Source organism: Pithys albifrons, chromosome 6, assembly GCF_047495875.1.
Source record: "Pithys albifrons albifrons isolate INPA30051 chromosome 6, PitAlb_v1, whole genome shotgun sequence".
NCBI lineage: Eukaryota > Metazoa > Chordata > Aves > Passeriformes > Thamnophilidae > Pithys > Pithys albifrons.
In genome coordinates, this window is record NC_092463.1 from 1,294,639 (window position 1) to 1,322,236 (window position 27,598).

The window sequence follows — 27,598 nt, forward strand, 5'->3', positions numbered from 1 at the left end:
CTGACACCAGAGTCCCAGGAGACACGGGATGGGCTGTGAGGAGCTGCCCTGGGGCCCAGGGTAAGGTCATGGGATGGGTTGGGTTGGAGGGACCTCAAAGCCCACCCAGTGCCACCCCTGCCATGGGCAGGGACACCTCCCACCAGCCCAGGCTGCTCCAAGCCCTGTCCAACCTGGCCTGGGACACTCCCAGGGATGGGGCAGCCACAGCTGCTCTGGGCACCTGTGCCAGGGCCTGCCCACCCTCCCAGGGCAGAGGAACAACCTGAGATGCACCGAGGCCCTCAGAAATCTGGCTCCATTTCTGTGATTTCCCTTTATCTGCTGTAAGCTGCTTATCCTGCTGGCTCCAGGGAGCTGGTTTGGAGTGACCTGTGGGCGTGGGGTGGGCAGGTCCAGAGAAAGCTGTGGCTGCCCCACAGCGTGGCTGCCCCTCACAGACCACAGTGTGTGCCCACAGACACAGGGTCACTGCCCACGTGCCCTTGGGGCACCCTTGGGATGCGTGGGCAGTGACCCTGTGGCTGTGGCTGTGGCTGTGGCTGTGGGGAAAGGCCCACAAAACCACCTCAGGGCCAGGGAATCCAGCTGAGGGATCAGCCAGGGATCCAGCTGAGCTTTCCATGGGGAGCAGGGACCCCGAGGGCAGCACAGTGGGGATCCAGCTGAGTGTCCCAGGCCAGGTTGGACAGGGCTTGGAGCCACCTGGGCTGGTGGGAGGTGCTGATCTCCCTGAGAGCAGGGACAGCACCCAGGGAATGGCTGGAGCGGTGCCAGGGCAGGGACAGCACCCAGGGAATGGCTGGAGCTGTGCCAGAGCAGGGACAGGGCACAGGGAATGGCTGGAGCTGTGCCAGGGCAGGGACAGGGCACAGGGAATGGCTGGAGCTGTGCCAGGGCAGGGACAGGGCACAGGGAATGGCTGGAGCTGTGCCAGGGCAGGGTCAGGTGGGATCTCAGGGAAAGCTCCTTCCCCCAGAGGGTGGTGGGCACTGCCCAGGCTCCCAAGGCTGCCAGAGCTCCTGGAGGGTTTGGATGATCCTCTATCAATGGATGCTGGAGAATACACAGGTAAGAACATCCATGGACATGGAGATGAACTGTGAACAGTTTATTCTGCTTTTCTCCACGGCTCTTCCAAGCCCCAGACCCACAGTGTGAGTCCTTCCCACCAGCCAAGGTCTCCCAGCACAGTCCCCAGCCAGGGCTGCTGGGCCAGAGGGGAGGCTGCAACTCTGCTGGGAGCTTTGGGGTGTCACTGGGTCCAGCTGGAATGGAGAAGGAGGAAAAGGTCCTGGCTGCTCCCTCTGGGCTCTGGGAAACACAGGACACCCTCCCAAGCTGCAGCTTCCCATGGATCCAGCCCTGTGGGCAAGAACAACCTGCAGCTCTTGGCTGAGAACTCCTTGGAGGCACCAACTTCCTTCCCAAGGGCTGGGAGAGGCAGGAGTTGGTTGGAAGTTCCCTCAGTGAGTGCCCAGGGCAGTGGGCACGGCCCCAGGGCTGCCAGAGCTCCAGGAGGGTTTGGACAACGGGACGGGGACAGGGTGGGATTGTTGGGGTGTCTGTGCAGGGCCAGGGGTTGGACTGGGGATGGTCCTTGTGGGTCCTCTCCAGCTCAGGACATTCTGTGATTCTGTGGAGGTGTCCCTGCCTGTGGCGGGGGATTGGAATGAGAGGAGCTTTAAGGTCCCTTCCAACTCAAACCATTCTGGGATTCAGTTTTGGTTTTCTCCTCACAAGCTCCAGGCATTCTTGGATCAATGTTGGAGGCCTGAGTTAGGCCTGGTTTTATTGGCCATGCCTATAATTGGCCAATATAGGCCAAATCATCCACAGTTGGATGATTTTCAGTGGGCTGGAGGGACGCTGAAGGGATTAGGCATTTGTTACTTTATAGCCCTCTCAGTGCTGGCCAGCTGTGCTGGAAAGCTTGGGAAGCACGGCAGGCATGGAAGCAGGCACGGGAACTCCTGGAGCCTTTGGAGGAGCCCGTTGTTGTGCACGGAGGTGTTTGGTGCTGGTGGCCCCGGGGCCAGCGGGCTGTGAGCGGCGGCTGGGGGCAAATCTGCTTACTGCGATTACTGCCGAGCTGGGGCTCGTGCCAGACTAAGCCTGTGGAAAAATCCTGGCCACCTGAGGCTGGGAAACAAAGGGGAAAAACAGGATTAAGGTGCATTAGTGCAGGTTGTTCTCCTCGTTGTGCCCATGTGGAAAACAGGTACATGTGATGTGTGAAAACAAAGTGTGTTTTGGTGTGGATTGCCAAGGGAATGGGACATGCTGCTGTGCTCATTCCTCTGTGCTCACATCTCCCAGCTCCCAGCCCTTCCACACACAGCCTCCCAGCCTCTTGGCCAGTCCTTCACCTGGTTTAGTGTTCTTGAAGACAAATACAGGTGTTCCTGTGCCCTCAATGCCACTGAAGTTCGTGTGGGCAGTGAGAGGGAGCTGCAGTGAAGTCCCAGGCCTGGCTGTGCACCCCGTTCCCTCCCCTCTCTGCTGGGTCAGGCCTCGTGGCAGTGCAGATCCCAGTGTGTGCCTCCCCTTCTCAGGTGCTGGGTGGGCACAGGGTTCTCTGGGAGGCAGGAGGGTGTCTGTGTGTGGAGTGGAGGCACAGATCCCCAGGGCACTGCGTTCCAGGTGCTGGGTGTTGGTTGCAGGTGCTCGAGGAGTTCGCCGGCCGCCTCATCAGGCTGGGAGTGCTGGCCAGGAGGGACATTCCCAGCCTGACCAAGTACCAGATCATCCTGGCAAGGGACCAGTACAGGAAAAACCCGTCTTCACAACATGGGGTAAGTGTCTTCCAGTTATTTCATGTCACTGAAGTGGTGAATAAATAGTAGTAATCTGTAGTTACAACATTTCCTGAGACATTTTAAGTACTTTTCTGGATGTAGCCCTGGAATAAAATATCACAAAATCATAGCATGGTTTGGGTTGGAAGGGACCTTAAATATCACCTGTGAAATCTGTAAGGTACTCCTCATTTCTTGATGGTAGTATAGGAAAGTTAAGGAAAAGATGAAGAATTTCCCAAGTGAAATTGTTTTGAGGACTTAGACTGTACTTACAGCAAAGTTTACACTTTCCCCTCAAAGCTGCATTCCTGCTCCTGTGTTCCTGTAGTTTGTCATGGAGTGGTCAGAGTTTATAATCTTAAAGAACATTGCTGAAAACACACTGTGTACCTTGAAAGGAACATTGGGGAATCCCCTTCACAGCAAGCAAGGCGACCTTCCTGCCTTGATTTCACAGCCTGGGTAGGTGTGCCAGAAATTCCTTGTGTTTCCAAAAGCAGATGGGTGGATGGTTCAGCTGTCAGAGCTGGATGATGTTGAGGTGAGCCAAGCTTAGATTAGTTCAGATGAGCTCACCTGGGAAGATCATACAGGTATTTTGGAGAGCATCTGGGAGGTGGAGGAGGATTGTCTTTATTGATCATTGTGAAATCTGTTCCCTGAGGGTAGTGAGAGACAAACTGCTCACTGGGCATCAGCTGGAGCTTTGGCTCTGCTTCCCAGGTACCAGTGTGGTTTTGTCAGGAATTGTGTGTGACTCCTGCTCCTTAGCCACTTCCTGGTTTAGTGATGAGTGTTTCCTTTTGCAGGGAATCCATCAGGGTGTCATTGAGGGAGACTTTGCCCTGTGTATCAGTCTGTACCATGGCTATGAGCTGCTGCTGCAGATGGGAGTCCGCTCGCTGTACATCTACCTCTGGGGAATTATGGATGGATCCAAAGGTGAGGTGTCCTCAGGAACATCCTTCTGTTCATCCCACCCCTTCCCTTCCTGTGCCTCATCCCTATGGCTGCCTTTGCACCGAACAGCTCAGAGAGTACATGGGCTGCAAAGGGAGTCGGTGTTTTATTGCCTTCATCCCAGCTGGGAGTACAGTAGCAGTGCCAAAGATAAGAGCCTTGGGAAAGCAGGTGGAATCCTGAGGCATCCAACTCTTCCTCTTTCCAAAGGGCACACCCGAACGAAGAACGAGCTCGGGCGCAACGAGGACTTCATGAGGCTCTACCAGCACCTGCAGGAGGTGTTCTCAGACACTGCCCTGGCCCCCGAGGGTGGAGGGGTTTGCAGGAGTGCAGCAGGTCAGTGTGCCCTCCTAGGGACAGATTGTCCTGGGTTGAGCTGGCAAAACGCCAACTGTCCAGGACAGAGTGAAAAGGGTTCCTCCTCCCCCCAACCAGCCAAGGGAAAAAGAAGAGGGAGAGAGGAAAAAAAAACTTCCAAAGCCAGGTCTATGCTGAAACTCACTACATGTATTTATACAGAAAAGAGAAAATTAAGAGGAAACTATAATGTAACACACACTTACACAAGTCATGTATAACAAGAAATAACTTCCCACTTCCCAGTAAACACAAATTCTACCATTTTAACTACAAATCATTCTAGAGAAGTTGGTTCTTCAGAGACAGACTTAAGCAGAGAGAAAAGCTAAGAACAAACATTTTACTTCCCTCAGATAACATGATGTTAAGCTGGTGCTCTGGGCTTGGGCCTCCCCATCCCTCCTGGGACAGCAGCGTGTCTCGCTGGCACCACACCTGTGAAGCAACTGAACCAAGCCACACCCACACACCAGCTCTTACCCCTTTTGAGATGATGCAATATGGTATGGAATACAATATTATTGGCTAGAAGAAGTCAGGTGTTAGCTAGCTCAGCCCAGCTCAAATCAGCTGACAATCCTAGGCCTAGCTGAACTTTAAAACCTAAGTTTAGGCCCACCTGGCTAAACCCATAACACAGATACTCCTGCTTAAAAGTTGTGTGCACTTGTCTACTGTTCTTTATTCCAGATGACTCCCCATCTCTCACTCCTTCTCTTCCCTCTGTGGTTTTAGCTACTTTCAAACAGGGTTTTCTATGTTTGAGGTTTTTAATTTGATTTAAAATCAAGGTTAAAACAATACCTTTTGACCAAATGTCTTTTCCAGTGTGTCTGTAACAAAAGTTACAGCCCTTTCTCAAAAACCTGGGTTTGACAGATGTGTTTCTGTGAGCAGTTTATTAATTTGTTGAGGTTGGTGCAATTAGAATTAGTGCCAGGAGTTCGTGTGTCTGACTTGGGTAATTACAGTGGGAGGAAGTGAAGGTCACTGAACCTTCAAGCTTCTTGCAGGTTTACTTATGTCTTGCACTGCTTTATTTCTTTCCCAGTGTTGGAAAAGAAAAAAGAATTTATCTACAGCCATCCAAAATTAAAGAAATTGGAGGAAATCGTAGTAGAACACTTCAAATCCTGGAAAAAGGGGTGTCCTGGTAAGTACATACAACTCAAAAAGTGCCTGGCCAGTAGAACTTGGGGATGGGAACAAGTGATACCCTATTGATTAATTTGTGTGTCTGTGTTTCTTCTGTGTGGAAAAGTCCTCTCTAGAAGAACTTCACTATGAGATTCCTATAAGATAAAATATTCTATCAGTTCTCATTTGGTATAAAATGCTCTGAGAGCTGAGACAGTGAGAGCAAACCCACTCCTGGTGCCTCCTGCTTGTCCTGCTCACGGGGTTTGCTCTGGAACCTTCCCTCAGGGCACTGCTGCCATTGCTGAGCTAGAGGAACATACTTAAGGAGCTCAGGGACAAAAGGTGTGTTATCCAGCCTGAGGCCAGGAACTACAAACTTGGAGACAGCAATTAGAAGTTTCAAACCTTCAATTGCTTTCACCTGTCTCTTCCTCCTTTTCATCCTGATGAAGATGTTATTCAGAACCCTCTGGTTTTAGGAAGTTTCAGCTTCTTGATGCAGTTCTTGCAAATAAACTCCAAGTACACACATACACAAGTAGCTGCCCCCTGAGTTCTGCTCTGACCCCAGCAGTGGAGAATGGAGCCCAGCACTGTCCTGATTCCTCCCTCCTCCAGGCAGGAATTGTCATGAGGCTGTCACTAAACCTGGAGTGCTTGTCAGCATTCCATACATTATGCAGGTGTCACTGCTGCATCAGAAGGCTCCTACAGAAAAGCCTAAATCATTATGTGAGCAGTGGGACAGACTCAGCATTTGTTTGGGAAACTCAGGAAAGTGTGTAGTATATGCAGGGAAACATCCACAATCAATCAATGCCCCAAAGTTACCCTGCCCTGTTCCAGTTAAGTGTTACTGAACTGCTCTGAGTTGTAATTTGCTGTGTTCATCCCTGTGTGAGTTTTAAAATGACAAACTCAATTCTGCAAAGCATTTTCTTTGAAAACCCCTAAACATGAGATGGAAAAGGAGGGTATCCATGCCCTGTGTCACTGGTCACATCAGAAACAGCACCAGCTCTTTTCCCCTGTTTGTTGCCCAGAGAAGCTGTGGAACATCCCTGGGAGTGTCCCAGGCCAGGCTGGACAGGGCTTGGAGCAGCCTGGGCTGGTGGGAGGTGTCCCTGCCCATGGGGAGTGGCCCTGGATGATCCTTAAGGTCCTTCCAACCCAAACCATTCTGGGATACTGTGGAATAACCAAAGCAGGGACAGGACACAGGGAATGGCTTCCCACTGCCAGAGGGCAGGGACAGGTGGGATATTGGGGAGGAATTGGTGTCTGGGAGGGTGGGCAGGCCCTGGCACAAGTGCCCAGAGAAGCTGTGGCTGCCCCAGCCCTGGGAGTGTCCCAGGCCAGGTTGGACAGGGCTTGGAGCAGCCTGGGCTGGTGGGAGGTGTCCCTGCCCATGGCAGGGGTGGCACTGGGGGGCTTTTGAGGGCCCTCCAACCCAAACCACTCTGAGATTCTGTTTGGAAAAGTCATAGAATTGCTGAGATTGGAAAAGCCCTCCAAGACCATGGAGTCCAACCACTGACCCAGCACCACCACATCTCCAAGTGCCACACCCACAGGCCTTTTGGCACTTCCAGGGATGGTGATTCCACCCTTCCCCAGACAGCCTGTTCAGTGCCTGGCCCGAACACGGAATCTTGAACTTCATTCCAAGGCTCTTTCCATCCAATTGGGGCTTTCCCAAGTAACATCAGTGGTGGTGCCTCAGGTGTAAGACATTCTCACCATGTTGGTGTCAGTTCCCCAAAATCAGAGCACTGCTTTGATTCCAAAGAGGAATGTTTCAAGGAGGTGCATTTGGGGCGTTTTCTGTCTGTTTTCTCTTCATGTAGAGTGAGATGAGAGCTGTGAAGGGGCACCTTGTGGGGTGCCCATCCTTTTTTATTGGCAATTCCATTAAAATCGTGCTGCTTTTTGCAATCCAGCAGAGCAGGACAGGAGGGACAGCCCCTGTGGGGACACCAGGGTGATGATCTTCTCCTCGTTCCGGGACAGTGTGCAGGAGATTGCAGAGATGCTGTCCCGGCTCAGCCCGACCGTCCGGGCCATGACCTTCGTGGGACACTCCACAGGGAAGAGCTCCAAAGGCTTCACCCAGAAGGAGCAGCTGGAGGTACAGGGAGGAGGAGATTGTACCAGGAAACAGTGGGAAAGGGCATTAACTGTGTAAATGACTCCATGAGTACACACTGTGTGGCAGGGGCTGAACTTTAAATGGTGTTGGTAAATCCCTGTGGAGTATCCAGAGTTGAACTCAGTGAACAGAATAAATGGTATTGGTAAATCCCTGTGGAGTATCCAGAGTTGAACTCACTGAACAGAATAAATGGTATTGGTAAATCCCTATGGAGTATCCAGAGTTGTGCTCATGGAACAGAATAAATGGTATTGGTAAATCCCTGTGGAGTATCCAGAGTTGAACTCACTGAACAGAATAAATGGTATTGGTAAATCCCTGTGGAGTATCCAGAGTTGAACTCACTGAACAGAATAAATGGTATTGGTAAATCCCTGTGGAGTATCCAGAGTTGAACTCACTGAACAGAATAAATGGTATTGGTAAATCCCTGTGGAGTATCCAAAGTTGTGCTCACGGAACAGAATATATAAATTATTTATATATTTACAATCTATTAACTACTGTTGACTGTCATGTGTTAAAAATCTGGGGGAATATTCAAATATGTGCTTAGGGAATTTTTTTTTCTTGTAGGTAGGAAACATAAGATCTGTCCTTAAATTTTGACCTAGCAAAGTTTAAAAAAACAAAGTCAAGCCCAAAGATATTTAATTGCAGAGTTGGAAAGATCAGTCTTAGAAGAATGCCATGGTTGGAGTCAGAGTAAGGTGTGCTTTTTTTCCTTTATTTTAGAATTAAAGAGTTGAAGTGCCAATGTTGGTCACACCATGTGTGGGACTTGGTCCCGAGGGAGTAGTGACACACTGAGAGAGATGAAGTTTTGTGGGTTTAGAATCCACACTGATTTTCCTGAGCTGGCAGCGGTGCTGTGGCTGACGCGGTGCCTCCCTCGGTGTCCCGGTCCTGCAGGTGGTGCGGCGGTTCCGCCAGGGCGGCTACAACACTCTGGTGTCCACCTGCGTGGGTGAGGAGGGCCTGGACATCGGGGAGGTGGATCTCATCGTGTGCTTCGACGCCCAGCGCAGCCCCGTGCGCCTCGTGCAGCGCATGGGCCGCACCGGCCGGCGGCGCCACGGCCGCATCGTCGTCATCCTGGCGCAGGGCCGCGAGGAGCGGGTGAGTCAGGGCTCAGGGACCCCCGGCACCAGCCAGGGCCACCCTGGCCTGCCCAGGGCACCCCAGGAATCCCAGCTGCAGGGACCCCCCGGCACCAGCCAGGGCCACCCTGGCCTGCCCAACACACCCCAGCAATCCCAGCTGCAGAGACCCCCCAGCACCAGCCAGGGCCACCCCAGCCCTGCCCAGCAATCCTGAGTGGGAGGGACCCCCCGGCACCAGCCAGGGCCACCCTGGCCTGCACATCACACCCAGCAATCCTGAGTGGGAGGGACCCCCCGGCACCAGCCAGGGCCACCCTGGCCTGCCCAGCACACCCCAGCAATCCTGAGTGGGAGGGACCCCCCCAGCACCAGCCAGGGCCACCCCAGCCCTGCTCAGCAATCCTGAGTGGGAGGGACCCCCCGGCACCAGCCAGGGCCACCCCAGCCCTGCCCAGCAATCCTGAGTGGGAGGGACCCCCTGGCACCAGCCAGGGCCACCCTGGCCTGCCGAACACACCCCAGGAATCCCAGCTGCAGGGACCCCCCGGCACCAGCCAGGGCCACCCCAGCCCTGCCCAGCAATCCTGAGTGGGAGGGACCCCCCGGCACCAGCCAGGGCCACCCCATCCCTGCCCAGGGCACCCCAGCAATCCCAGCTGCAGGGACCCCCCGGCACCAGCCAGGGCCACCCTGGCCTGCCCAGCACACCCAGCAATCCTGAGTGGGAGGGACCCCCCGGCACCAGCCAGGGCCACCCTGGCCTGCCCAGCACACCCAGCAATCCTGAGTGGGAGGGACCCCCCGGCACCAGCCAGTGCCACCCCTGGCACTGCCCAGCACACCCCAGTAATCCCACCCTGCCCCTGAGAGCATTGTCCAACCTGGCCCTGGACACTTCTCTGGGCACCCTGTGCCAGGGCCTGCCCAGCCTCCCAGCCACCAATTCCTTCCCAGTATCCCACCCAGCCCTGCCCTCTGGCAGTGGGAAGCCATTCCCTGTGTCCTGTCCCTCCATCCCTTGTCCCCGGTCCTTCTCCAGCTCTCCTGGAGCCCCTTTAGGTCCTGGCAGGGCCTCTCGGGTCTCCCTGGAGCTTCTCCTCTCCAGGTGAACCCCTCCAGCTCTGCCAGCTTGTCATGTCATCAAATGATAAACTGAAGCTTGGAAGATCCGGCGGTTTTGCCATGGGTGCAGCACAGGGTGTGGAGAGAGGGCTGTGGCTGGAGGGGACACTGGGAGGGGACACTGGGAGTGCTGGCTCTGAGCTGGTGACAGCACCGTGTGCTCAGAGCAGTGTTTAGTGGCCCCGCACTTGCGTGTGAGGTCTGAGGAGATCAGCTTAGGGGAAATCCACTTTGGCTGAGTTCCTGGGCACCAGCACTCACTGGGGCACAGTTAATCATCCCTGAGTACAGCCTGTCCCTTGGGGAGCCCCCTGAGACCCAGTCTGGGAGCCAGGGAGCCCACCAGTGGCTGTGCCAGCAGCATCCCACGGCCCTGCAGTGCCTGGCTCAGCCAGGGAGTGCCACAGGGCAGGACTGGGGCAGGCCGGGCCAGCTGTCCCTGCTGCCATCTCTCTGGGGAGAGGGTGTGCAGACTAACAAGTTCAAGGTCTCTGTAAGCCAACTGTAACCCCAAAATTCCCAGGGCCTGGTGTTCTGTCATTTATTCCAGTTGATGCTGTAGCTCTGCTTTGAATTCGTAGGTGGCAGGGCTTTAGTTCTAAATGAGACTGCAAAGGATCCTGCCTGAGGGGGAAAAAAGCTGCTTTGAAGGGATGAGAGTTAAAAATTATAAACCTGAGTAGTGTTTGTAAAGAGATAGTTTCTCTTGCTACTTAGGGCTGCTGGTTACCACCGAAAGCTCTGCTCTGTAATGGGATATAAAATAGTCCCTTAAATTCCTTGAAGCTTCACTTAAGTAGTTGGATTACTGTGTTCTCCAGATTTTCTCAGAAATCTCTGAAGCAGAACCTTTCCCAGGTAGAATAGTAATTGTATAATTTTTTTTTTTATTTTGAGATCAGGAAATAAATTTAATTGCTGAACAGTATTGGCTTGGTTTGTTTGTTTTTGCTGGGTGGTGGTTTTTGGGGTAGTTGTTGGATTTTTTAAGGTTGAGTCTCCTTCCAGTTCTGCTAACGTGGAGATCCTGCCCCATGACATAACTTGCAGCTGTATAACTAAATGGTCATGGTATGGTCCCACATTATTTGTGGGAATGTGAGGGGGTTGTGGGGTTTCTTGTTTGATTGTGTTTTGGGGTTTGGTTGTTTTGCTTGGTTTAGTTTGTTTTGGCTTTGCTCAGTCAAAGCCCTCCAAGTCCGTGACAGCTTTTGCAGGCACGTCACTGAGCCTGGCAGTGTGACCTTGGCAGGGGGCCTGTGGCAGCAGCGCCCATTCCTCAGCTCCCACGTGTCCTGGGCTGGGATCTGGGATGTGCTGGGCTGGGATCTGGGCTCCCTGGTGTCCTGGCACAGCAGCTCTGGTGGGACTGGGAGCTGGAGGGAACTGGGATGGATTCTCTCCCCTGCAGCTCCCTTGGGCCCGGCTGGAACTGGGAACAGGGAGGGGAAACAGCAGCACAGTGACAATGCAATTAAGGAATTTGGGAACACATTTCTTTTGCCACAGAAAGACCTTTTTTTCCTGGGATTGTTACAGGATTTTCTAACATGTTCTAGGATTAGAGAAGTATCTCCTGCCATGTGTTGGTCTCCTCAGATCCTGCCCCTCAGAGTCTCTGCCAGGCTGGAGCTGCCACTCTGTCCCTGCAGCAGTGACCTGGTGCAGGGACTCAGTGGGGAGCACGGGGCAGTCTCACACTGGGGCACTGCTTTCTTCCCCTGTTTCCTCCATCCTTCTGCTTTCTCTGTTGCACAGTATAATGGAGTGTAATTAAAAGGGCTCGGAGCATGTATGACATCAACAAAGCATCTTGTGCCTTTTTCTGCTTGACCTCCTTTCTCAGTTTCGGGTGTAATCTCATTTATGTCACTGCTGTATCAATGGCAGGTTGGAGCTTCCCCCAGGCCCCCCGTGCTCCTTTTTCTCCCCAGTGCTGTGCCTGCCTCTGATCTGTCCAAAAAAACCCAAACGAGAAAACATCTTGGTGAGGGAACAGAAAATAAGGAGCAACCCCACAGACACTCAGGTGCTCCTTAGGTTTTGATCAAGTCCTGGGACAAGACAAGCAATCAACATACGATTTATCTCTTTATCTTCTCTTTGCAGACTTACAACCAAAGCCAGTGCAACAAAAGGAGCATCCACAAAGCTATTTCAGGGAACAAAACACTTCGTTTCTACCAGCACAGCCCACGGATGGTTCCAGAAGGCATCAATCCAAAGGTGCATAAAATGTTTATAACTGCTGAGAAATATGAGCCAAGCAACTCCAGAGTGCTTTCCAAAGAGAGAAGATCCAGTTCCCTGCAGCACAAATCTGCTCTCTTTTCCTGTGTCACTGGTAAGAGGATTATGGTGTTTCTCTAAGCACTGCGTAAGCTGCCATGGCCTGTTTGTGTTACAGCACACCCAGCCCTCCCCTCGCAGGGCTCTGGCTCTGCACAGCCCCTCCTGCCAGCTGGGGCCCTGCTGGCACTGCTGGCATTGCTGCCCCTGCTGGCACTGCTGCCCCTGCTGGCATTGCTGGCACTGCTGCCCCTGCTGGCATTGCTGCCCCTGCTGGTATTGCTGCCCCTGCTGGCACTGCTGCCCCTGCTGCTGGGCTGCCCCTGCTGCTGGGCTGCCCCTGCTGGCATTGCTGCCCCTGCTGGCATTGCTGCCCCTGCTGCCCCTGCTGGCATTGCTGCCCCTGCTGGCACTGCTGCCCCTGCTGGCACTGCTGCCCCTGCTACCCCTGCTGGCATTGCTGCCCCTGCTGGCACTGCTGCCCCTGCTGGCACTGCTGCCCCTGCTGGCATTTCTGCCCCTGCTGCCTCTGCTGCCCCTGCTGCTGGGCTGCCCCTGCTGGCATTGCTGCCCCTGCTGCCCCTGCTGGCATTGTGCCCCTGCTGGCACTGCTGCCCCTGATGCCACTGCTGCCCCTGATGCCACTGCTGCCCCTGATGCCACTGCTGCCCCTGCTGGCACCGCTGCCCCTGCTGCCCCTGCTGCCCCTGCTGGCACTGCTGGCACCGCTGCCCCTGCTGGCACTGCTGCCCCTGCTGCCCCTGCTGGCACTGCTGCCCCTGCTGGCACTGCTGGCACTGCTGCCCCTGCTGGCACTGCTGGCACCGCTGCCCCTGCTGGCACTGCTGCCCCTGCTGGCACTGCTGGCACCGCTGCCCCTGCTGGCACTGCTGCCCCTGCTGGCACTGCTGGCACCGCTGCCCCTGCTGGCCCTGCTGGCACCGCTGCCCCTGCTGGCACTGCTGCCCCTGCTGCCCCTGCTGGCCCTGCTGGCACCACTGCCCCTGCTGGCATTGCTGCCCCTGCTGGCACTGCTGGCACCACTGCCCCTGCTGGCACTGCTGGCACTGCTGGCACTGCTGCCCCTGCTGGGGCACTGCTGCCCCTGCTGCCACTGATGCCCCTGCTGGCACTGCTGCCCCTGCTGGCACTGCTGGCACCGCTGCCCCTGCTGCCCCTGCTGGCACTGCTGGCATTGCTGCCCCTGCTGGCATTGCTGCCCCTGCTGCTGGGCTGCCCCTGCTGCTGGGCTGCCCCTGCTGGCATTGCTGCCCCTGCTGCCCCTGCTGGCATTGCTGCCCCTGCTGTCCCTTCTGGGGCACTGCTGGCACTGCTGCCCCTGCTGGCACTGCTGCTGGGCTGCCTCTGGACATCCCCCTCTGTCCTGGGACAGCCCTACCTTGAATCAGGCACTTGGTTCATCTTTCTCCACAGAGTCACTGCCTGAAGGGCAGGAGCTCCAGCTGTAAGAGGCAAATGTTAATCACACAATAATTGGGGTTGGAAGGGGCTTGCCATGGGCAGGGACACCTCCCACCAGCCCAGGCTGCTCCAAGCCCTGTCCAGCCTGGCCTGGGACACTCCCAGGGCTGGGACAGCCACAGCTGCTCTGGGCATTGTGGTTTCATAAAAGACAATAAAACACAAATGCTTGAAAACAGCAGGATATTGATGGGAGGAAGAGAAGAAATCAAGGGTAGAATATTCATGAATTGTGCACACCCTTGGAGAAAAACTAATCTAAAAAGAGAAATGGCTCTTTAGCTGATACAGTTCCACTGAAATGCTCAGGAAAGTGAACACAGTCATAAGATGGGAAAAAAACCTACTTTTTATAAATACCCAGGAATTGTGCTCTAGCTCTTTGTTACTGTTTTCTGTAAAGACCAACAGCAGCTTCTTGAAACCCCTTAAAGCCTTGGGAAATTTCCTATTCCAGTGTCTGATTAAACAGACATAACTGCAGGAATATAAAGCAGAGCACAACACAGAATGAAAATAATAATTTCAGGTGTTTGTAAGTCTGCCCTAGAGAAGAGAAGTGAGACAGTGGGGGCATAAAGATGGCAATGCTGAGGGTGTTCCTGCTGAGGGAGCAGCTCTGCAGAGCAGGAATTGCCAGGCTCCTGTTGTGGGAACAGGCTGAGCAGCTGCTCAGGTGAGCACACGGTGTGAGAGGGGCTGAGGCACCCAAAGGTTGCCAGGATTCAGTGCCAGTCCTGCAAACCAGGATTGCACTGTGTGGTCACTGAGCACCAGCCTGGGGTTGAATCCCCTTCAGGACTGTGTGAACAAGGGGCTGCTTCTGATTTTAGTGCCATTCAGGATAAATCTCAAAAAAAAGAAAGGTGTGTATTTTTTGCATTTTCTCTGTATTGCAGAGAAAAATTGCACATTGGAAAATGGAAAAAACTGATAGCAATGACTAAGCTGGGTCTGTTCTTACTTCTGCTCTTACTCTCTCTTTGTTCTTGAGGTCCAGTTGATCCTCAGTTTTTTCCATGGCAGAATTACTTGTGCACAGAAACTGAGCTGTCATTGGCACAAGCAGTGTAGGAATTTCTTGAGCATTCCCCTTCTAACCAGAACCAGAGAACCACAGAATTGTTCAGCTTAGAAAAGCCCTCTCAGACCATCAAGTCCAACCCAGCACTGCCCAGGCCACCACTGACCATGTCCCCAAGTGCCACATCCACAGGGCTTTCAAATCCCTCCAGGAATGGGGATCCACCCCTGCCCTGGGCAGCTGTGCCAGGGCTGGACAGCCCCTTCCATGAAGGATTATTCCCAATATCCAACCTGAACCTCCCCTGGCACAGCTTGTGGCCATTTCCTCTGGTCCTCTCTCTTGTTCCCTGGGAAAACACCTATTTCCTGTTCTTAATTTGGTTCAATTTCTATTAATTTTATACCATCCTTCCACTTCAAAGTTCTGTCTGTTAGTTCCAGAAGGACACAAAATTCTCCCAGGGCACAGGGACAGGAGCAGAGGGCACGGCCTCAGGCTGGGCCAGGGCAGGGGCAGGGGGCACAGCAGCAGGAATTTCCTCCTGGAAAGGGTGGGCAGGCACTGGCAGGGGCTGCCCAGGGAGGGTTGGAGTGCCCAGCCCTGGAGGTGCCCAAGGCAGGACTGGCCGTGGCACTGAGTGCTCTGGGCTGGGGGACAAGGTGGGCATTGGGCACAGGGTGGACTCCATGGGCTGGCAGGGCTTTGCCAAGGTGGGCATCGGGCACAGGGTGGGCTCTGTGGGCTGGGAGGGCTTTGCCAAGGTGGGCATCGGGCACAGGGTGGGCTCCAGGGGCTGGCAGGGCTTTGCCAAGGTGGGCATCGGGCACAGGGTGGGCTCTGTGGGCTGACAGGGCTTTGCCAAGGTGGGCATCGGGCACAGGGTGGGCTCCAGGGGCTGGCAGGGCTTTGCCAAGGTGGGCATCAGGCACAGGGTGGGCTCCATGGGCTGGCAGAGCTTTGCCAAGGTGGGCATTGGGCACAGGGTGGGCTCCAGGGGCTGGCAGGGCTTTGCCAACCTCAGGGATCCTGGGATCTGAGAACTCCCAAGTCCCTGCTGCCTACAGGCTAAATGCCCCTTCTCCTCCCCCTCCAGACTAGTTCTTGCTTCCTGTTGAAGGAAAATGAAACGATTTTGTTTCTGGGGAAGAACCAGGACAGTAGGAGGGATGATCTGAATGCCATGTTTGTGTTTGGAAGGGCATTGCATCCATAACTCATAAAATGTTCTGGGAGATAATTACTCATGAAACGAGCACATGCTGCCTCATGTGAAGGAGGGAGGCTTTGCCAGGGACTGAATTCCACAGGACATGGTAATTCCCAACTCTGCACAAACAGCCATACCACTCTGTCAGGATGGGAATGTTCTTGTATGTGTCCTTCTTTCTTTTTTCCTAGGAAAACTCTTAGGAAACGTTCTTGACAGTCAAAACTCTGCTCAGAAGCAGGAAGCCCAGAGCTTTGGGAAGCTTCTGTTCCCAAATTTTGCCAGCTCCTGGAGGCCTCCTTGGTAGTGTTACCTGGGTTGATGATATCACAGGTTCATCTTGTCTTTGTCACACAGAGCTGGAGCTGTAACACAGAGAGCTGAGTCAGCTCTTGTTCCCAGAGTTTCCCTGGATGGCAACAGTTCGGCAGGAACAGGTTCCCCAAGGCTGCCAGAGCTTCAGGAGCTTTTGGACAGCACTCTGAGGGACAGGATGGGATTGTTGGGGGCCAGGGGCTGGACTGAATGGTCCACGGGGGTCCCTTCCAGCTCAGGATATTCCATGGTTCTCTGTGTTTCTTTGAAAGATGTTCTTAATTTCCTTTTCTTTCAGGTATCTCTTTTTTCCCCTCTTCCAGGTCCTCGTAGTGGGTGTTGCCTCTAAAGGAGTGTAACACCTCCTGCACTTGAGTCAAAGGTAGTTCATAGCAAGGTTGATCTTCTGGAATTTTTTTAATGATGGCCTTAAAACATGTCAGTGTTGGTTCATTTTCCCAGCTTTGTCTGGCCAGGGTGTGAGCAGGACTGGGGGTTTGAGTCTCAGCCTGTGCAGACTCACTCTGGCAGCTGGAGCTCGAGAGGGCTCAGGGACAGGCTCATTCCTCTTACCTGGAACTGGTTCCCAGTCGAGCCTGGGCTGCACATCCATCCCAAATCCTGTCTGCAGAGTCGCTGGCAAATGACCTCTGTTATTTTTCTCCAAGCTTCACACAGCTGCCTGGAAGCAGCCACATCCTCAGCACTGCTGCTGTGGAGCTTCCTTTGCCAGGCACACCCGTGGCTGTTCTGAGGGGTTTGGCATTTTCCTGGAGAGTGTCTGTCTGTCCCTGTCTGTGTGTGATTCTTTAGCAGACAGGTTTGTCCATGTAACACATGGACACTGTTTTGTGTCCCTGCCATCACATCCTGTGCAGCTGGTTCTGCTCCTGGCACAGAGAAGGTGTTTGTTCTCCTGACTGGTACCACACAAGGTTCTTCTGTTCTGTGCTTCCTTTTCCCTGTAGAGTGACCTTTTCCTGTTCTTGTTTTCCCCCCACAGGCCACAAGCAAATGTCCTCTCATGAGAGCTGGTCCCTGTCACCAGAGGAATATGAAACATGGGACAGACTCTACAGGATTAAGGAAAGTGATGGAATACAGGAACCAGTATTGCCTCAGATTCATTTTGAAACCTTGGAAAACCTGGAAGAAATACCAGTGAGTTTAATGGAATATTTCCTTTGTCATGAGGCTAAAGGATATTATAAATAACAGGCTTGAGTTTGAAGTAGTCTGTTAAAAAAAACGTTTTGAGATTCACATGTAGGTTTGTGAGAATAAGAATTTAGCAGTGAGATGTTTGAAATGGGTCCGAGGTTAGGTCTGAAAATTGAAAATATATTGGGAATTCTATCAATATCCATTAAGTTCTGTTCCTGTTGTTAAGAATTCCATGCAGGATGCTGTGTGCATGGGACCCCAGGATGGCTTGGGTTGGAATGGACCTTCAGGCCCATCTCATTCCAGCCCTTCCAGGGGCAGGGACACCTCCCACTATCCCAGGTTACTCCTGATGTTTTAATTTTAGACCAGACTTTAAATGCCTCCCTGCCATCCGATCCCGTCAGATCTCGGAAGCTCAGCAGGGTCAGCCCCGGATCAGTACTTGGATGGGAGACCTCCTGGGCCATGCCAGGGGCTGTAGGTTCTAGTCCTGAGGACTTCCCTGGCACTGCCCAAGCTCGCTCGGCCGTGGCAGATGAACCTCAGGACTGAAACGGTGGGGCCAGTTCTGTGCATGCTGAGCCTCACCTGAAATCCACTGCACAGGCTGGAAGGGCACGTGGGGACAGCCCTGCCCAAATCTGCGTTCCCGAAGCTGAGCCACACACACACACAGACCAGACTTACACCTTTGTGATGATGTTTAAACACTTCTCTGCACTCCAAGCCCTGACAGGGAGGTGCTCGTTAGTTCTGCTGAACAGCTCCTTGATTGCATCTCCTTTCCCCCCTCCTCTCCCAAGCAGGAGCGCAGGGAGGGGGCAGGTCGGGAGCTGTCCCTGAGCGAGTGGAGCCTCTGGCAGAGCCGCCCCTTCCCCACCGCCCTGGTGTGTCACTCCCAGCGCTGCCTGCACTTCATCAGTGCCATGGAAATGCTGGAGCAGCTGAGGCAGCAGCAGGTAAGGCTGCCTGGGAACCTGCCCGGGGCTGAATGCACAATTAGAGTATTTAAAATAACCAAAATCTGCAAGAGTTGCAGCTGGGATGTGAATCAGGTGTATTTAATCTTGTTCCAAAATGTCTCCCCCTGGTATTCTGGGATTCCTAATCTTTTCCACAGAAGTTGTTTCAAAACAGGAAAAACATCCCTTAAATCAAGTGGTTTTTTATGGATCCAAGTATCAATTTACTCTGGAATGACATTAAATACAAGAACTAGGTATGCCAAGCAGCCAGTCCACCAGGAGGGATATCAGAGCTATTCCAGAGTCTGGTAGGGATTGGGAATAGTTTTGTATCATGTATGTGCATCAAAATCATCCCACAGAAGGGAAGCAGGAATGAATGCTTGTTTTAAGGGGGTTGTTCTGAGAAGTTTGGGGCTGTTTTCTGTGAAGGCTTTAACTAAAAACCTGATTGTTCCTACGAATTAAAGGCTAAGAGGAGAGCAGCCAAACAAACTGACTGAAAGCCATTTGGGAGGTGGGAATTTGGTTTGCTGACTGGGATGGATAGCAGATACCCTTTGGAGGAGAGCAGCCAAACAAACTGACTGAAAGCCATTTGGGAGGTGGGAATTTGGTTTGCTGACTGGGATGGATAGCAGATACCCTTTGGAGGAGAGCAGCCAAACAAACTGACTGAAAGCCATTTGGGAGGTGGGAATTTGGTTTGCTGACTGGGATGGATAGCAGATACCCTTTGGAGGAGAGCAGCCAAACAAACTGACTGAAAGCCATTTGGGAGGTGGGAATTTGGTTTGCTGACTGGGATGGATAGCAGATACCCTTTGGAATGAAAGCAGAGGAAAGGGGTGTGGAGGTGGATGGAGACTTCAGTTGTTACCACACCATTTTCCCTCCAGCTGAGCTCTTCTGTGTTCCCCAAATCTTGCCTTTTAGTATGTGGCAGTTTTTTAGGTCATCACAATCTGTTGCTAAGCTGCCAGAGCTTCCTGAATAACAGGACTGATCAAGGAAGAGAATGGAGACATTGTAGTTGCACCCCTTGCTAGGAAAGAGCGTGAAAGGGGGGCTGTAAATGGACTTTCCGAGCTCAGATAAGCTTCTCCTTCACACAGCAATGACATTCCTGACTTCTCCCAGCTGGGCTCAAGGACACTGCAGAGAGAGGGCTCGTGGAGAGGTCAGGGACAGAGTGGGGAGGGAAGTCAGGAGGCCAAGGAGTGGCTCAAAACTCAGCAGGTCCCCCTGAGCCTCCTTTTCTCCAGCTGAGCCCCCCCAGCTCCCTCAGTGTGAGTTCCAGGCATTGTCTGGGCTGACTCCCAGCCAGCTCTGTCTGAACTGTCTTAACTGGTCCGAGGTGGAGACACTGAGCTCTCTCAGCAGTGAGAGGAGGAATCCTGGTGGATGTTCCTGGTGATTTGTGGAAAGGAGACTCTCCATCCAGTGAGGTTATAGAGGGACATTTATTCCAGACCCGGTGCAGGGGGGAAGCTCCTCCAAAAATGCACACCTGGTCGAGTTAATAACTGGTTTATATGCAAGGAAGTTATACATATTTATTATTTCTTCATGCATAAACATGATTTTCATAGAGAGGGCAGGGTTATCATAATGAGTTTCAGGAACTGATTTCCATTTCCTGCCTGTGCTTTTCCTCCTAGGAATTCAGGGCAGGGCTCTCTGGTGGTCTCTGGGGATGAAGTTTGGAGTCTTCCTCCTGTGAACTTTTTACCTTTTGCTCAAAACTGGTTCATCTGTTGGCAACTGTAACTGGTCTAACTGGCGAATTTCTCCACTTATCCTGTTCTTTTGACATATCTTCTGATTTATCTTCATTTCATGGGGTATCCTGGCTGGTTTAATTAGTACCTGGGGCCTCTTGGTGTGGCATCTTCAAGGACAGGTCTGTACCTTGTGAGTTTTGCCATCTGCTATACAGTGATTTTTATAATAACTACTAAGCAAGTTCTGTGATAGGTATATCAATTAATAACATTATCAATTAATAAGCATAAGTCCCCCCAGTCACACACTCCTCACTCTTGCAATCACTTTTGGTGTCTAAATAAGTTACAAAACTTAAAGGTTTCTCTTTTACTGAGGAATTCAGATCCCTATCACTTTTCACAAGCAGCAGTTTAGGCTCTTTGGCTTCTGCCAGGAGCCACTGATTCCCACTGGTTAATTTATTCACTTGACTCTAATTTTCCTCTCAGATTTCTCTCATAAGCCAAAGGCAATTTGAACACTTTTTGATTTAAACAAAACTTTGCAGCGACACATCTGTGGCAACCCCCACAATAGTGGGGGAGTGACTGGGGGTATTTCCCAGTCCAAAGCTGGCAGTGGGAACCAGTCACAAAAGAAATCCCAAATTCTCCCATTGGAGGTTTGTCTCTGTTTTCCACTCCAAAAACCCCTTGGGAAACTTGTTCTAAACCCAGGATGAACCTGGAGCAGCTGCCACTGAAATCATCTGTCATTTGTCATCAGTCCTGGGCTGCCTTTAGGATTCTGCAGCTGAACTCCCTGACAGCAGGGAAGGTGTTCCCAGGAGACCATGAAATCCCACTGAACCTGAAAGGGCTTTCCATGCTTTGGGAGTTCTGAACCAGGCATGTTTTGGGGGAAAAACACAGGGTTTCCAGCCAGCTGGGACTCATGTTCTCAGGAGCTCCTGAATGCAGAGTTACAAATGGCTCAGAAAAGGGCAATGAAATAGTTTTATCTGTTTCTTGAACACCCTCATGGCCAGTAGTTGGTCTCTGGCTGGAATCCTACTCTGCAGAAAGCAGCAGTCAGTGGTACATCAGGTATCCAGGGATACCATCAGGAGCAGAATTAGCACAGCTCTGGAGAAGGAAGGTGGGGGTTCTGTGGCCCTCAGGCTTCTTCCATGGTTCAACGGCCTGTTCTTAAAGGTCATTGAATACAAAGCACTTCAATCTCCAGAACAAAAGTTTTGACAGTGTTTCTTCCCCTGAAGTGTCTTGTGCAGGTGAAGCAGTGGTGGAATAGGGATGGATTAGTGTGCTCATTGACCAGCTCCTGGAAGGCAGCAGGAAATACTGGCCTGTGTCAGGTGAGGGAGGGGCACCAAAGTGCTCAGCCTGTTGGAGTGGGCTGGTCGTGCTCAGCTCAGGGAGTCATGGGCTGCTTTGGGTGGGGAGGGACCCTGGAGACCATCTCCTTCCATGGGCAGGGACACTTCCCACTGGAATTACAGCATTCCCCTGAGAAGTGTGTGAGGGGAGTGGGGAGAACAGTCGTGGTTGGGAGTGTTTGAGCTGCAGCACCTGCTCATCCAGAACACACAAGGGGGGGAAATTTCTGGCTGGCAATTAAAGACGTTTAATTGTTAAATTCTGCTTTGTATCTGCCCACAGACTTACCTTGGAATTTCCAAATAGCAAAATCAGCAGGGGTTTGGCAGGGAGCTCAGTTAGACAATGTCCTCCCAAAGCAGCTTATGAGGAGAGAGAGGGTAATTTCAGTTTGGGGAGTGGATGCCTTAAATTTAAATGCTGTACAGTTGCACGTAGATTTATATTAAATGTGAAAATATAAAGATGTTAAAGTTTCCTTCCCTTTTGATTTTCTACATTCAGATATATATTGCTTTTTAAACTGAATCAGGGTCATTGATTTAGCCCAATAACAAGATGTTTTCCTGCTCCTGCCTGACCTATTTACAGGGTGGCTGGTACACACTGGAGCTTAAGGAGTCACAGGGGGGCTGAGCAGGTAATTTGAGGTTCCACAACTGTGCCCATTCCGGCCAAAATGTGATAATTACCAGAGTGCCCTTTCCCTCACTGGGTATTAGCTGGGCTGGCTGGGGCAGTGGTTTGTGTGGGAGGACGTGTTTGGAGAGCCCAGTGCAAGTGGGGCAGTTACATAAGCCCATGTCAGCTGCACTCAGGTCACTGAGCTTTGTGTGGGGCTGGCCGGGCACACACCGGCACTGCCAGGGCCAGGGAGTGCCAGGCCTGGGGAGGCTCTGACTGTGCCAGCCCAGAGCGAGGCTCTGACTGTGCCAGCCCAGAGCAAACTGGGCATGGAGCGCCTGGGGAGGCTCTGACTGTGCCAGCCCAGAGCAAGCTGGGCATGCAGGGCCTGGGGAGGCTCTGACTGTGCCAACCCAGAGCAAACTGGGCATGCAGGGCCTGGGGAGGCTCTGACTGTGCCAGCCCAGAGCAAGCTGGGCATGCAGGGCCTGGGGAGGCTCTGACTGTGCCAGCCCAGAGCGAGGCTCTGACTATGCCAGCCCAGAGCAAACGGGGCATGCAGGGCCTGGGGAGGCTCTGACTGTGCCAGCCCAGAGCAAACTGGGCATGCAGGGCCTGGGGAGGCTCTGACTGTGCCAGCCCAGAGCGAGGCTCTGACTGTGCCAGCCCAGAGCAAACTGGGCATGGAGCGCCTGGGGAGGCTCTGACTGTGCCAGCCCAGAGCAAACCTGGCATGCAGGGCCTGGGGAGGCTCTGACTGTGCCAGCCCAGAGCAAACCTGGCATGCAGGGCCTGGGGAGGCTCTGACTGTGCCAGCCCAGAGCAAACTGGGCATGCAGGGCCTGGGGAGACTCTGACTGTGCCAGCCCAGAGCAAACTGGGCACAGAGCACCCAGGGAGGCTCTGACTGTGCCAGCCCAGAGCAAACTGGGCATGCAGGGCCTGGGGAGGCTCTGACTGTGCCAGCCCAGAGCGAGGCTCTGACTGTGCCAGCCCAGAGCAAACTGGGCATGGAGCGCCTGGGGAGGCTCTGACTGTGCCAGCCCAGAGCAAACTGGGCATGCAGGGCCTGGGGAGGCTCTGACTGTGCCAGCCCAGAGCAAACTGGGCATGCAGGGCCTGGGGAGGCTCTGACTGTGCCAGCCCAGAGCAAACTGGGCATGCAGGGCCTGGGGAGGCTCTGACTGTGCCAGCCCAGAGCAAACTGGGCATGGAGCGCCTGGGGAGACTCTGACTGTGCCAGCCCAGAGCAAACTGGGCACAGAGCACCCAGGGAGGCTCTGACTGTGCCAGCCCAGAGCAAACTGGGCATGCAGGGCCTGGGGAGGCTCTGACTGTGCCAGCCCAGAGCAATCTGGGCACAGAACGCCCGGGGAGGCTCTGACTGTGCCAGCCCAGAGCAAACTGGGCATGGAGCGCCTGGGGAGGCTCTGACTGTGCCAGCCCAGAGCAAACTGGGCATGCAGGGCCTGGGGAGACTCTGACTGTGCCAGCCCAGAGCGAGGCTCTGACTGTGCCAGCCCAGAGCAAACTGGGCATGCAGGGCCTGGGGAGGCTCTGACTGTGCCAGCCCAGAGCAAACTGGGCACGGAGTGCCTGGGGAGGCTCTGACTGCCAGCCCAGAGCAAACTGGGCATGGAGCGCCTGGGGAGGCTCTGACTGTGCCAGCCCAGAGCAAACTGGACACGGAGCGCCCGGGGAGGCTCTGACTGTGCCACCCCATGGGCAGGGACACCTCCCACCAGCCCAGGCTGCTCCAAGCCCTGTCCAGCCTGGCCTGGGACACTCCCAGGGATGGGGCAGCCACAGCTTCTCTGGGCAGCTTGTTTATTTTGGGATTTGGGGTTTGCACTTTGGTCAGTTTGGGGTTTGTACATTTTGGGGTTTGTACTTTGAACAGTTTTGGGTTTGTAGTTTTGGGGTTTGTACTTTGATTAGTTCTGGGTTTGTAGTTTTGGGGTTTGTACTTTGATTAGTTCTGGGTTTGTAGGTTTGGGGTTTGTACTTTGATCAGTTCTGGGTTTGTAGGTTTGGGGTTTGTACTTTGATCAGTTCTGGGTTTGTAGGTTTGGGGTTTGTACTTTGATCAGTTCTGGGTTTGTAGGTTTGGGGTTTGTACTTTGATCAGTTCTGGGTTTGTAGGTTTGGGGTTTGTACTTTGATCAGTTCTGGGTTTGTAGATTTTGGGGTTTGTACTTTGATTAGTTCTGGGTTTGTAGATTTGGGGTTTGTACTTTGAACAGTTTTGGGTTTGTAGTTTTGGGGTTTGTACTTTGATCAGTTCTGGGTTTGTAGGTTTGGGGTTTGTACTTTGATTAGTTCTGGGTTTGTTGGTTTGGGGTTTGTACTTTGATCAGTTCTGGGTTTGTAGGTTTGGGGTTTGTACTTTGATGAGTTCTGGGTTTGTAGATTTTGGGGTTTGTACTTTGATCAGTTCTGGGTTTGTAGGTTTGGGGTTTGTACTTTGATTAGTTCTGGGTTTGTAGGTTGGGGGTTTGTACTTTGATCAGTTCTGGGTTTGTAGGTTGGGGGTTTGCAGTTTGATCTGTTTTGTGTTGCAGAACAGCACAGGGCCAAGACTGATCTGCTCTGCACTCTCAGGAGTGTGTGGGGTGGGCAAGAGCAGCACCTACTTCTCTTTCAAGGATTTTTAGCAGTTTGGCAGCTAATTATTGCTTAATTCCTTTAATGTAGGTCTGGTCTGTAACACTTACATGCTGTAACTGGCTGGCTGTGCAGCGTTGGGCTGCTCCGATTGTGGGTGTGAACACACCATTATCCAGCCCCGTTACCTCCTCCCCAGCCCCTCCCTGGGGACGGGCCATGCTCACTGCTGGTTGTTCTTCCTCCCGGGTGTCACACAAACAATTCCATCTCTTCATTCTGTGTTTTGACTGAGCTTGGGGGAAACTAATTATTTAGAACCTGCCATAACAAATCACCCTTTAACTGCTTCATGCCAATTCTTTTCTTCACTGTTTGGGAATTAAGGTTTCTCATAAGCCAGTGGTGTAATCTGGGGGTGTCCTGGTCTTCCAAGGAGTAAATATGACACATATGTGTGTGTATGGATGCATAATCACTTATATATGATACATGATAAAAATTTTGAGGACTGTTGTTTGTAAAGGGAGCAGATGATGCAGGTAATCTGTTACAGTAAAAGTCAGGTTTATCCCTCAAGAGACCTTGTTTCATTTCACAGCCTCTAAAGTCCAGGGATTCATCTCACTGAACTGCCAAAATATAATATACTAATTGTTCCTTCTGTTTAATTCTTGCATCCTGGTTTGTATTTCTGTTAGTGAAGCAGGTTTGACCTGCAAAGGAACATTTCAGACCATTGCTCTCAGAACCCCATCAGGCCCTTGCTATGCCTTTGTGTGCCTTAATTTTGAAATCTAATTTAAAAGAGAGGGTGAGAAGGGCAATAGAGAAACAGCCTTTCCATCCAGGCAGCCCTTGTGTGGTTCCCTCACTGGGAGCAGGGCCCAAGTCCATTGTGCTTTTTCCAGCTGTGTTGAAAGAGCTGGTTCCCTTTGAACAGGAGATTAATGGGCAGAGTGAACAAAGGGGTTCAGAGTGTGTGGCTGAGAAGTTCTTCAGGGGAACAAACCCCTTGTCCCTGGTTTTCAGTCAGTGATGTGGCAGTGCTGGGAGCCTGTGTGCATTCCCTGTGTGCCTGTCCCAACCCTGTCCTGCCTTTGTCCCCAGGGAGACGGCGGCTACGAGCGGCAGCTCCGGCCACACCTGCAGCTGCAGGATGTGAATGTTCCAAGGAGGAGAAGTCACCTCTCCGTGGCCAGCTCCACCTGGGCTCAGAGAGCAGGGGCCTGGAGGACAGACCTGGCACACACCTCGAAAATCAAGCCATTCCTGCCTGATTCAAGTGATAACGAGGAGCTCTTCACCACCTTTAAAACAACCAAACCAAAGGCTCCCAAGAGACCTCCTGGATTCAGTGTGCATGTGCCTGCATTGCCCAGGGGTCCTGTGGCTTCTCCCTCGGGAAGCAGCACTGCCCTGGGGGAGCAGCCTGACCAGGGCAGTGACAGGGACGAGGAGCTGCAGGTGACATTTGACTTGCCTGCCATTGCTGACCTGTGTGACAGCAGTGACAGCACTGACCTTCCTGGCAGTCCAGCAGCACAGGCACTCACAGCTGCAGGGGAGGCTCCTGGGCCCCTGGGGCAGCTCCACAGGGACTCAGGGGACGAGACACTACCCCTGTCCTCGGACCTGTTCTATCTCCCCCAGTCCTACGAGGGTTCTCTTGGGACACCATCCCCGGAGCCTCCTGGCTTGGAACAAGCATTGTCCCACGTGCAGAGGCTTTTGTCACAGTCCCCGCCCCCCATTCCCTCCTGGGAGGAACTTGAGGACTTGGAGAACATGGTGAGGAATGAAGAAACAGCATGTGCTGTCCCCAGGGTTGTCCCTGATGGTCACTCAGAGGGGCTGGGGGCCAACGCCTTCCCTGCATCCTCGGGAGCTGATCCCTCACTGCTGCTCCTGGAAGATCCCAAACTGAGAGTCCCCAGGGAATTCTGTGCTCCAAGAAGTCCCTGTTTGTCCAAAACTGCCTCATCTTCCAAGGCTGCTGTTGTTGAAGAGGAGCACGCCTGGAATGTCAGCTTTGATGTCCTGTTTGACAACGAGGAGTTCCCTGAAATGCCAAAGGACACTCCAGCCACAACCCACCCTGTGCCAAACGACCCTCCAAACCAGCGTTTTGTTGCTGCAGAGGCAGAGGGAGCCACCATGAGCCACAGTGGTGGGGAGCAGAGCATCCACCTGTTTGAGGAGGAGCCTGTGGATGGCACGGGGCACGGCGGGTTGTCCATGAGCAAGGAGCCTCCAGCCAGGTCAGATCCAGGTGGGAGCGTCATTGGGACAGATGGAGAGCGAGGATCCAGAGGGGGTCCCTCAGAGGTGTCCTGTGTGAGCACCAACACCTGCAGGGAGCAGCCCCAAAGCAGTAGATCCATGGGAATCCCAGGAGTGGCCAAGCAGGGCCTGGAGAATGAGGATCTCTATGACTGTTCCCAAGAGCTGTTCTCTGTTACATTCGACCTGGGGTTTTCCATTGAAGAGAGTGACAGTGAAATCCCTGAGGAAAACAGGAATGCTGGTGACCCCAGCAAACCAAAAGGTGCCTCAGGGAGTTGTGCAGGTGGGAAATCCACTGAGGATGAAAACACATTCCTGAGTTCCAGGCTAGAAACCTCACCGGGATGGGATTGCAGAAGTCTTGAGAGGAGAAACTTTTCCACACCATTGTCATTCCAGAGTAGGGGCATTAATGCCAGGGAAGGGCCAGAGGATGCTCCTGCTGCAGTGCCTTTCCTGAAGTCAGGAGGCAGGGGAATGGAATCACCTGAACCTTTGCCCTCAGCACTTTCCACCCCAGTAAGCAGGAAGGGTGTGAAGGTCAAAGCTGTCACAAGAATTCCTATGAAAGCCTTCTCCAGTGCCAGGGAGGAAACTGCAGAGGTGCCTCTTGGAGGTGAAGTCCATAAAAGCCCACGTGGGCAGAACTTTGGGGGTTCAGCCATGGATTCTCCTTCAGGAAGAGCTGCAATCCTGGAAGACTCCAGCCTCCGTGGATGCCGTGTGTCTGCTGCTGGAGGTGGGCAGTGTGGGGGCACAGCTGGTAGTGCCTTCATGTTTGGCAAACAGCATCCAGTGCATCTTGGATCCTGGGCTTAGTGAGTAAGGTGGGGAGGTGCAAAGGAAAAGGAGTAGTGACTGCAATGCTGGAATTTGTGGGTGAGGAG

At 53.0% G+C, this 27,598-nt stretch overlaps 1 protein-coding gene across 6 annotated transcripts in view; it reads left to right on the forward strand.

Moving 5' to 3' along the window:
• The window catches only part of FANCM (FA complementation group M), a 69,188-nt gene that overhangs the window by 29,030 nt on the left and 12,560 nt on the right, over nt 1–27,598 (forward strand). For 3 of the 6 annotated variants that reach the window (XM_071557151.1, XM_071557156.1, XM_071557150.1), the window contains 10 exons: nt 2,664–2,795; nt 3,611–3,743; nt 3,972–4,100; nt 5,176–5,277; nt 7,205–7,392; nt 8,329–8,535; nt 11,751–11,985; nt 16,965–17,122; nt 17,932–18,087; nt 25,536–27,450. In XM_071557151.1, the coding sequence (XP_071413252.1) occupies nt 2,664–2,795; nt 3,611–3,743; nt 3,972–4,100; nt 5,176–5,277; nt 7,205–7,392; nt 8,329–8,535; nt 11,751–11,985; nt 16,965–17,122; nt 17,932–18,087; nt 25,536–27,450 (3,355 nt within the window). The remainder of the gene's footprint in view (nt 1–2,663; nt 2,796–3,610; nt 3,744–3,971; nt 4,101–5,175; nt 5,278–7,204; nt 7,393–8,328; nt 8,536–11,750; nt 11,986–16,964; nt 17,123–17,931; nt 18,088–25,535; nt 27,451–27,598) is intronic. The other 3 variants (XM_071557152.1, XM_071557154.1, XM_071557155.1) reach the window with 3 other exon arrangements.